Source organism: Danio rerio, chromosome 23, assembly GCF_049306965.1.
Source record: "Danio rerio strain Tuebingen ecotype United States chromosome 23, GRCz12tu, whole genome shotgun sequence".
Classification (NCBI taxonomy): Eukaryota; Metazoa; Chordata; class Actinopteri; order Cypriniformes; family Danionidae; genus Danio; species Danio rerio.
In genome coordinates, this window is record NC_133198.1 from 38,150,229 (window position 1) to 38,162,565 (window position 12,337).

Genomic DNA, 12,337 nt, shown 5'->3' on the forward strand with positions numbered 1-12,337 from the left:
TTCTTTTTCACATTTTACCTAAGAGATTGTTTTTGCATAAAAATGATGAAACTCAAGAGAAAAAAAAAACATAAAAATGAGTTCAGCATCAGTGAGGAAATGTTTTTCACAATTGTTTTGTGCGTAATCTATAATGACATGCTTGCATAGTTGTGTAGACAGTACATCCACATTTCTAGAAGAAATCAGAGAGCCTGACCTGAAGCAGCGCAGCACTCAGGTAGCAGCAGGTAAATGCAGGTGTGATGGCAGTGTGGCCTCCTTGAAGCATATTAATGGCAAAAAGAAACAGGAGGTGACCTGGAACCACCAGGAGGAACAGCACCCGCGCAGACTTCGAGTTCACTCCTGAGTGAAAGTATTCAAAACTTATATTGGAATGTACATTGTTATCATTCAATACAGAAAAGAATTAGAGATGGCATTTTTGCCGTATCGCCCAGCTCTATCATAATGTGTGTATCTGCAATAGCCACATCGCAGGATTCTTAAAAACAATATTTATACAATTATGACCATGTTATTTTACATTAGATCAATTTCTGTCCTTGAACACTGAAAAAAAGTGTTGCAAACTATTTATTTGTGTTGAATTTAAACAAACAAATTAAGTTTAATAATGTTCAACTTAATTTGTTTGTTTAAATTCAGCCCAAATAAATTGTTTACAACCACTTAACGTAAAAAAAAAAATTAAATCCAAGGAATCATCTTTGAAAATTTTTTTTCATACGTTCCCCAGAAAACCAGAAAGCACTGTTTGTTTTACTTTTATTTTTGCTGTTATTTATTTATGTCTGTAATTTATTATATTTATAGAGATGCACTGCAGAGTAAAAGACTTGATCACCACAGTTGATCTAAATTAAAGAAATCTTTGTGAATAGAGCTACTTAAACCTGTGAAGTTATAATCATTTCGCAACAAAACAAAATATTACTGCTTTTAGACAACATGATGTACTTTTGAAGCCTTTTTAGTCAAGAATGTAGTTGTTTATATTGCAATTATGCAGTTTATTAGTAAGAATAGAGCCTATTTTAAAATATTAATTTCTGAGAGAGCTCGTCGACAGCCATTAGCCTACCATAGAGTAGACCAAAGATGGTTGATGTTTTCTATCCACAAGATAGCAGCAGAACCACATAATAAGCTTAGAAGATTATGACAATCTGATTTCTAACTACAGCAGATCAAATCATTAAACTGGTAAGCATACCTGCCAACACTCCCGTTTTTCCCTGGAAAACTCAGACCAATCTCCCACAACCATCCCGTTTTTTTTTTTTTATTTCTTCCGGACAACTCCCATAATCCCCCCCCCCCCCCCTCCCCCCCCTCTTTGATACAGTAAACACCCCCGGGTCGCCAACTTTATACAGTACCCGATCGCAGCGGCCGCTCAAAACCTGCTGCATCCTATCCCGGTTCTCAACAGTATTATTTAGAGACCTCACCCCCGAACACCCCCTCCCCTCGGTCTCCCAGATTTTCAGACATGTTGGCAGGTATGCTGGTAAGTGATATTCTAAGTTGATCTCTCTCTTTTGTATGCTGTAGTGCTGTATTTATACTAATTTGTTGTGTAAGCAGAAAGAATCAATCTTTCCGAATACAGCTAGTTAAACCTGTGATGTTATAATCATATCGCAGCAAAGCAAAATATTGCAGTGTCATCGCAATATCATGCAGCCCTACTTAAAATATAGATAAACAGTTGACGTCAGAATTATTAGCCCCCTTTGAATTCTTTTCTTCTTTTTTAAATATTTTCCAAATGATGTTTAACAGAGCAAGGACATTTTCACAGTATGTCTGATAATATTTTTTCCTTTGGAGAAAGTCTTATTTGTTTTATTTCAGCTAGAATAAAAGCAGTTTTTAATTTTTGAGACACCATTTTAGGGACAAAATTATTAGCCCCTTTTGGCTATATTTTTTCTCGACTGTCTACAGCACAAATGATCGTTATACAATAACTTGCCTAATTACTCTAACCTGCCTAGTTACCCTAATTAACCTAGTTAAGCCTTTAAAGGTTCAGGACACCATGGAGAACTTTTTTTAATATTAACAGATTTGTGTGTGTTGAGCATCATTTAAGACAATGTTAGCACCTGTCAGAAGTCAGGAGACCTGCTGCACTGAGTCTGCTGGATACGGGGATTGAGGGAGAAGTCCTCATTTATAGTGTTTACATGAACACACTTATCTTTATAATGATATAAATTGTGGTTATGTGAATATGAAATTACGAATAACAAATGTAGCAGGGCATTAAATCACTGTTCATTTCTTTGCATTTTAACTTTGTGAACTATCATCATGCGTCTCATGCGTCTCCTCACGGTTTGTGTCTCATTTTGTGAGCTAACTGACAACAACAGTTGTTCGGTCACGTTCTCCCCTGCTGGCCACACCCACTCCTGCCCGATGCTCGCGGAGCTCCACGCCCATTAATCATGCATCTTTTGAAAAAATTCTGAAGTAGACTTTAACCGAAAGTGGGGGGGTGTCATGGCCCTTTAAATGTCACTTTAAGCTGTATAGAAGTGTCTTTAATAAGATCTAGTAAAATATTATTTACTGTCATCATGGCAAAAATAAAATAAATCCGTTATTAGAAATGAGTTATTAAAACTGTTATGTTTAGAAATGTGTTGAAGAAATCTTCTCTCCGTTAAACAGAAATTAGGGAAAAAATAAACAAGCAGTCTAATAATTCAGTGGGGCTAATAATGCTAACTTCAACTGTATATTAAAATAAAAACTATCAATAAAAATCCTAATTTGTGTTCTGAAGTTTAACAAATGTCTTGTGGGTTTGGAATGATATAAGTGACAAGCAAATGATGACCGAACCTTTGTTTTGATGTGAACTAACCCTTTAGGACAATATTTGCAAAGAATTATTGCACTTACGTCTTAACTAAAGGCTGACGAAAACAGCTTTTGTTCTTTCTGTTGTAAAATCATAACCTAACAACTTACAAATATGAACAGCACACTCCACCTCAACAAACAGCACAGCCTACGATATCAACGTCCAATCCACAAACGGCACGGATGATTAATGATTTCAAGTGTAAACATCAGAGTTCAGGCTTTGTTCAAATCCCAAGCCATAATCACCAGCAAACACGACTAATTGCCGGCTTTATCTCCGGCGTCTGAAGGAGTGAATTGAGAAATAGTTTGACAGTGAGCTCACCTGAGGAGAAGAAGGTGACGCAGGGATTGGGCCAGTGCTGTCTCATCTTATAGGGCAGGACTCCAGGGACGCTCCAGAAATGAAGGTAGGTGGAGATACGACTGGCCTGGATGGCCACCAGATTCCCCCCGACACCTGAGGAGGTCAGAAAGGAAAGAATGCGAGCGCTTTCCAATCATTACACCATTACAATCCTCATATCCCGCTCATTTGAAACGCAAATGGAACGTGTGTTGGAACGCAGCGTCCGTCCAGGGGAGTGTGTACACTGACATTACTCAAATAAACATTTTCGGCATATTTCAGAGGATTATAATAGCTTTTCTGTGGAAACTTGTCCATGATCTATAAGGAATATTACAGCAGGAGGGCAATGCCTTGACGTGAATATCAAGCTAGTTAATGAGGGATCAAATTAAAAGCAGTCTGTCTCAGGGTTCAGCTGGAAAAATAGAGCGGCAGATCTATTAGGATTTGTGCGGGGCATTAAAAGTCATGAAATTTTGTCATTATTATCATCGTCGTTAATTTAGCAAAACTCAACGCCTGAAATGACATTAAAAATGAACACTCCAGTTTTTTGGGAAATAGGCTCACAGGGTTTCTGTGAATTTTAAATTTAAGACTTTTAAAAACCCTTTTAAGACCATTATGGATGAAATTTTAGATGTAAACAGGGTTAAAACGAATGATTATTTCTAAAAACCACGAAAAAATAAATGTAATCATTTCGTAGTGGCGTACTTTAAGGTGTCAAAACAAGAAATTGTAGTTGTATACACTTTTTTTTACCATAGTACATTAGCTGAAGTCAGAATTATTGCCCCCCTGAATTAACAGACCCCCTGTTTATTTTTTTCCCCAATATCTGTTTAATAAAGAGAAGTTTTTTTTCAACACATTTCTAAACATAATAGTTTTAATAACTCATCTCTTAAAACTGATTTATTTTATCTCTGCCATGATGACAGTAAATAATATTTGACTAGATATTTTTCACGACACTTCTATACAGCTTAAAGTGACATTTAAGGGCTTAACTAGGTTAATTAGGTTAACTAGACAGGTTAGGGTAATTAGGCAAGTTCTTGAATAATAATGGTTTGTTCTGTAGACTATAGAAAAAATATATAGCTTAAAGGGTCTAATAGTTTTGTCCTTAAAATGGTGTTAAAAAATTAATAACTGCTTGTATTTAAGCCAAAATAAAACAAAAAAGACTTTCGCCAGAAGAAAAAAATATTATTCTGACTTTAACTGTATGGTGAAATAATATATACAGTTGAAGTCAGAATTATTAGCCCCCTTTTGATTTTATTTTATTTTTTCCCAAATTATTTTTAACAGAGCAAGGAAATTTTCACAGTATGTCTGATAATTTTTTTTCTTCTAGAGAAAGTCTTATTTGTTTTATTTTAGCTAGAATAAAAGTAGTTTTTAATTTTTTTAAAAACATTTTTGGGACAAAATTATTAGCCTCTTTAAGCTTTAAGCTTTTTTCGATAGTCTACAGAACAAACCATCATTAAACAATAACTTGCCTAATTACCCTAACCTGCCTAGTTCACCTAATTAAGCCTTTAAATGCCTCTTTAAGCTGTATAGAAGTGTCTTGAAAAATATCTAGTCAAATATTATTTACTGTCATCATGATAAAGATAAAATAAATCAGTTATTAGAAATAGGTTTTTAAAACTATTATTCTTAAAAATGTGCTAACAAACTCTCCATTAAACAGAAATTGGGGGGAAAAATAAACAGGGGGGCTAATAATTCTGACTTCAACTGTGTGTGTATATATATATATATATATATAGAGAGAGAGAGAGAGAGAGAGAGAGAGAGAGAGAGAGAGAGAGAGAGAGAGAGAGAGAGAGAGAGAGAGAGAGAGAGAGAGAGAGAGAGAGAGAGAGAGAGAGAGAGAGAGAGAATATATAACTACATTTTCTAGTAGTTAAATATATATATATATATGTAAAATGACAAGTTTAACAGTTTAACATTGTTATAAGTCTATTTATTATGAAGCCAATTACATAAATAATAAAAAATATATTTTTGTTGGCTTTTGGTCCAAACTGATTAACAAGAACTTTTGCTCAGCATTTACATTTAATAATGTTAAAGAGGTTTAATGTGTATTAATTAGATTGTAAAACTTACTATTTCGTGAGTGAGTGCTAGACATGGGACAATAAACTGTTTCAAGGATTACAGCGGTTTGGAAAAGTCAAGGTTTTAAAACCGCCAACATTTTCTGTTATACAGTTCCTAAGATACTGTGTGTAAGATTTGTTTTGGTTTATATTTCCATGTTTTTCACAACTATTTTATTTCATTTTCAGGGCAACATCAAAAGCTAATAGTCCAAAATATTTTAATGTTTCTTAATATTTAATGTTTTGTCTTCAATGGGGGGGGGGGGGGGGGGGGGCATTTAAATAGAATCTATTCTCAAGCAGCGATCACAATACTGACACCATGATGTTTTTATCCAAGGTTATCATACTGTCAGAATCTTATACCAGCCCATGGCTAGTGAGTGCATATTCTGTGCTTCTGAATGGCTGTATTTTAATGTTTCAGTCGTGTTTCGTCCGGTGCAAACAGCCAAATTGCTCATCAATGCAAATCTCCTCAAGTGGCATATTATTAGTACACTGGGTTACAATGTAACCTGCTCACCTAATGTTTACGCTTGTAATATTTATATTATTTGCTAATTAATAAGCTCATGTGGAACTCTGAATCTTCATCCCATTTCAGAGTCTGCTACTGACCACTAGAGGTCGCATTTTGGTCACGGATGGATGCTTTGAGAGCCTTTCTGAATGAATGAATCAAATACACTGATTAAAAGAATCAAAACAAAGACAGCGTTCGGGCATGTAACTCATATTTTCAAAGCAGAATAACTGACTTTAGCATTGTTTTTCAGATAAACAAGAATGTTCACTTAGCACGTTTCTTAAACATCTGCAAAAATATTATGATTTTTTATGCTTTAGAAGAGTCAAAAACTTACATACAGCACATTTAAAACACATTTACATAAATAAATCGATTGATTGAATAAATGATGGGCTCAAAAATCTGTGGATTTTAGCGGGATCACATTCTTTGCAGGCTTTTTCATGGTATATTTTATTAGAAACAGTTAAAAATGACATTATAAACCAGAATTGAAGATCCCAGCAGAATAAAATCTGTCTTGATAAACAACTAGAGAAGACGTCAGAATAGCTACTACTGGATTAGACCGCTTTTACAACCCAACATGCTCAGTTCCCTTTGGGATGTGTGTAGTTTCCATCAATATAACGTTGAGTCACGGTTTGAGCACATGTGCATCTGGGTAAGAACAGAACCATGAGGGCAAATCTAAACCAGATTTTGCTTAAGTTAATAAATCAGCACAAGTGATATTTTGTGTAAAACCAAAACAAAACTCTGCCTCGGCTGAGGTTTTTAAGTCTATTAGTTAAACTCCCATCAAAATGCTTGACTTCTTTCATGTACGGTGAAACGTCGCAAGTGGAGAGCCAGTGCCCTGATTTATCGTGCCGATTTGGAACGGGACGGTTTTATTTTGGCAGCAGAGAACAATCGCCTCCCTGAATCTACAAGACGAGTTCCAAACACTGAGAGAGATGTGATCAATTTTACTGTGATGAGCGGTTGAAGAGGAGTGTGAAGTGACATTTCCAAATTTGTTTTTCAGGCCTACTGCTGTTTCTTTTTTGTACTAGGGCTGTATGGTTTGGAGTATGTGAAAGGTATCTGTGCTCAAAGTGCGGTTTGTTATGGACATTTACTCACCGTTTATGACTGGTGTGAAGACCGCCATGCCCTCAAAGTTGGGATCGCTCACAGTCTTATCAAGAATAAGACCTCCAAAACTAAAAACGCAAACAAATGAAAGAATATTTACTTTATTTGTTGACTGACAATTGACAACTCTGTAAATATTTACATATTGTTTAAAAAACTGTGTTGAATTCACATGACTTAATCTACATTGATGAAACTAGCTTAAAAAATAAAATAATAAAAAAATTGCTTAAAGGAGCTAATCATTTTAATCCTAAAGTGTCTTTTTTTTTTACTGATTTTATTCTTGCTGAAATAATACAAATAAGACTTTCTCCAGAAGAAACATCATTTGGGAAATATTTAAAAAAAGAAAAACAAAAGGGGCTAATAATTTTTTGTTAAAAATGTATATATTCAAAAGAGGGCTAATAATTCTGACTTTAACTGATTTTTTCAACACATTTCTAAACATAATAGTTTTAATAACCCATATCTAATAACTGATTTTTTATATTTTTGCCATGATGACAGTAAATAACAGTAAATAATATTTAACTAGATGTTTTCACGACATCTCTATACAGCATAGAATAACATTTAAAGGGTTAACTAGGTTAATTAGGGTAACTAGGCAGGTTAGGGTAATTAGGCAAGTTATTGTATAATGATGGTTTGTTCTGTAGACTATTGGACAAAAAATATTGCTTAACCTTAAAATTGCTTAACCTTAAAATGGTTTTAAAAAATTAAAAACTGCTTTTATTCAAGCCGAAATAAAACAAATAAGACTTTATCTGGAACAAAAAATATTATCAGACATACTGTGAAAATTTCCTTGCCCTGTTAAACATCATTTGGGAAATTAAAAATAAATAAATATATAAATAAATAGATATTATAGGGAGGCTTATAATTTTATTAACTAATATATTTTAACGTCATAATGCATTGAAATCTAAATAAACACACACACACACACACACACATATATATATATATTATACAATTTTTTACCAGTATTGAACATTTATATATATATATATATATATATATATATATATATATATATATATATATATATATATATATATATATGTATATATATATATATATATAATGTTCAATACTGGTAAAAAATTGTCATTTTGAATATATCCTAAAAACGTATAACAAACCAAATATTAACCCCATTTAGCCTGAATAAATGGAATTGAATGATTTTTAACCTCAAAATTGATCAAAAGCTATCAAATTTATTTAAAAATAAATACTAAAATGACAGATTTTTCTTGTACTAATGTTCGCCAGGAGTCCATGTACACAATTATGAATAAAGTTCAGTCTAAAAAAAACTGTGTGTGAAAATTATAAAAACATGCCAGATAGACCAAATAAGAATAACAAATGTTTTTACACTAATATAAATAAACATGTCTTCTTTTTACAAGCTTTTTGATGTGTATTTTGAATCTTTTTTGTACAGTTGTCAGTCAGTCAATACGAGTTATGTCAGATCGACAATAGATGTCAGTCTATTGTCAGTCTGACATAATACCTGTTTACTCATTCAGGAAAAAAGGATAACATACAGTTGAAGTCAAAATGATTAGCTCTCATGTGATTTTTTTTCTGAATATTTCTGAACTGATGTTTAACAGAGCAAGACATTTTTCACACTATTTCCTATAATATTTTTTACTTCTGGAGTAAGTCTTATTTGTTTTATTTCAGCTAGAATAAAAGCAGTATTTAATAAAAAATAAAATAAAAAAAAACATTAAGGTAAATATTATTACCCCCTTAAGCAATTTTTTTTTTCGATTGTCTACAAAACAAACCATCATTTTACAATGACTTGCCTAATTACCCTGGTTACGCCTTTAAATGTCATTTTAAGCTGAATACTAGCATCCTAAAACATATCTAGTCAAATATGATGAACTGTCATCATGGCAAAGATAAAATAAATCAGTTAGTAGAGATGAGATATTAAAACTATTATGTTAAGAAATGTGTTAAAAAAAAATCTTATTTCCATTAAACAGAAATTGGGGAAAAAATATACAGGGGGGCTAATAATTCTGACTTCAACTGTACATGACAAAACATTTTCCTTCCAAAAAAAAAAATAAAAAAAATAAAAATCGATGCATTTTGTAAACTGCATTATGATGACTAAACAATCTTTCTTGACCCAATTAAAGTGGTCCCGCTGGTTTCCTTTTCAGTTCAATTGAATATAACATTTCTGTTATATTACTGACTTAAAGTGTGTCTCTGTTATTTACGTTTGTACCTGCTGATGGACATGGCCACGATCACCGGCTGCCAGCCAGACTTTAGCACCTCTTTAATCTGAGGACTCCGTCTGGCGATGACCACCCATACAGGAATCAGCAGCAGAAAGAAAACACACACCAACGGGGACAAATACCACACATCTGCACACAAACAGATCATACAGATGACAAATTACTGACCATTTGACATATCGGGCGATATGATTTAAAGGGACAGTTCCATCAAAAATTCAGTCATCATTTAATCACCCTTCAGTTGTTCTAAACCTGTTCCGAGTTTCTTTCTTCCATTGAAAATAAACATATACTGAAGAATGTTGAAGAAACAAAGCCATGTTTTATATTTGTTCCTATTATAGCTTTGAATATTAAAGATGTACATAAAAAGACAAATTTTATTAAATCTGGCAACCTTTCATAGATTATTTTAAAGACATAACTTCTACAGGAAATTTAAATTGAAGAGCATCAGACTAATTTAGATTCAAACTGTAAGGTTTTTTGTTTGTTTATTTTTTGTTTGTTTCTTTGTTTGTGTCATGGGTATTTTATTTATTATTGACTTATTGTATTTATATATTTTATTATTTTACTTTTATGCATTGTTTGTGTGTGTGTATATATATATATATATATCTTTCATTGTCATCATATTTCATGATACATTTCATTGTTTTGTAAAAGTTTGAAGGTTGGAATTTGTAGGTCATTGTGTAAGAGTGTTTAAGAAAACAACAAATATAGTTATAAAAAGAAATATGTACATTTTATGTATAATGATACATAAATATTGAATATAAAACATGGATATTGAATATGAATATTGATATATAGATATTGAATATGTATAATGATATATGGATATTGAATATGTACAATATATGGATATATGAATATTGTTTATGTATATTGATATATGGATATTAATTATGTATATTGATATATGTATATTAAATATATATATTGATATAAGGATATTGAATATGTACAGTATATTGATATATGAATATCGAATATGTATACTGATAGATGAAAATAAATATGTATATTGATATAAATATCATTTATGCATATTTATTTAAGAATATCGAATATGTATATTGATATATGAAAATTGAATATGCGTATAGATATATGAATATTGAAAGCGTAAATTAATATATGAATCATTAATATATATATTGATATATAAAAATTTAATATGCGTATAGATATATGAATATTGAAAGTGTATATTGATATATGAATCATTAATATATGTATATTGATATGTGAAAATTGAATATGCGTATAGATTTATGAATATTGAAAGCGTATATTGATATATGAATCATGAATATGAATATTGATATGTGAAAATTTAATATGCGTATAGATATATGAATATTGAAAGAGTATATTGATATATGAATCATGAATATGGATATTGATATATGAAAATTGAATATGCGCACAGATATATGAATATTGAAAGCGTATATTGATATTTGAATCATGAATATGTATATTAATATATGAAAATTGAATATGCGTATAAATATATGAATATTGAAAGCGTATATTGATATATGAATATGTATATGGATATATGAAAATTGAATATGCGTATAGATATATGAATATTGAAAGCGTATATTGATATATGAATATGTATATGGATATATGAAAATTGAATATGCGTATAGATATATGAATATTGAAAGCCTATATTGATATATAAATCATGAATATGGATATTGATATATGAAAATTGAATATGCGTATAGATATATGAATATTGAAAGCGTATATTGATATATGAATCATGAATATGTATATTGATATATGAAAATTGAATATGCGTATAGATATATGAATATTGAAAGCGTATATTGATATATGAATCATGAATATGGATATTGATATATGAAAATTGAATATGCGTATAGATATATGAATATTGAAAGCCTATATTGATATATGAGTCATGAATATGGATATTGATATATGAAAATTGAATATGTATATTGATATGAATATCGATTATGTACATTTATATATGAATATGTTTATTGACATATGAATATTGAATATGTATATTGCTATATGAATATTGAATTTGGGCGAAGCAGTGGCGCAGTAGGTAGTGCTGTCGCCTCACAGCAAGAAGGTCGCTGGGTCGCTGGTCTTCAAACTAAATCAAGAGATGAATTCTTTTTTCTCTTTGTAAATGGCCTGATGGTCTATCTTTAAATAGTTAACACATCAGTTGCCACCTGTTTTCTTTCTGGTCATTAACATACAGGATTGGACTGCTTATGGTTTTTGTAACCCATAAAGTCACTTGATTGTAAATACTTTTAAATTTAACATTTTAAACCCAATTTATACAATTAAAAAAGTCAACAATGCAAATACTGCACATAAACCACATATATATATATATATATATATATATATATATATATATATATATATATATATATATATATATATATATATATATATATATATATATATATATATATATATATATACACACACTTCTAATTCCAAACTTCCGAACTTGTATTGTTTATTTTATTTTCCACTAATTTAAATGTCATTCTGTGTTCTTGGGTTGATATAGATGTATGTACTGTAGCTCCTGAAAAAACACACACAAAAAAAAAATCCTTGTGTGTTTGCGTACACTCAGTGAACAAAGCTTATTCTGTTTCTGATACATATCTGACCAGAAGGTATTTAAAAAGGTATAAAGGTATATGCGTTTCTACTGCCCTCTTCTGGTACACATTTCACAGCTCACACTCTGTATTCACATAAGAAGTGAGAATCAAGTACATATAACATAAACACTGATAATAATAGCGATAAGTGATATAGGGTTAAATTAATTATATCAATACATTATAATTAACTTGTTGACATTTAAAGTTGATAAATTTTTACTTATTTAAAGCAATAGTTCAGCCAAAAATGAAAATTCCTTCATCATTTACTCACTGTTTATTTGTTTTAAACCTTTACAAGT

The 12,337-nt window shown here is 31.1% G+C and overlaps 1 protein-coding gene across 8 annotated transcripts in view; it reads right to left on the minus strand.

Moving 5' to 3' along the window:
• LOC564564 (solute carrier family 41 member 1) overlaps positions 1–12,337 on the minus strand; it is a 142,859-nt gene that overhangs the window by 3,442 nt on the left and 127,080 nt on the right. For all 8 annotated transcript variants that reach the window (XM_073939261.1, XM_073939263.1, XM_068216930.2 and 5 more), the window contains 4 exons: positions 9,321–9,465; positions 7,031–7,110; positions 3,212–3,346; positions 200–348 (listed from right to left, as the gene is read on the minus strand). In XM_073939261.1, coding sequence (XP_073795362.1) covers positions 200–348; positions 3,212–3,346; positions 7,031–7,110; positions 9,321–9,465 — 509 coding nt within the window. The remainder of the gene's footprint in view (positions 1–199; positions 349–3,211; positions 3,347–7,030; positions 7,111–9,320; positions 9,466–12,337) is intronic.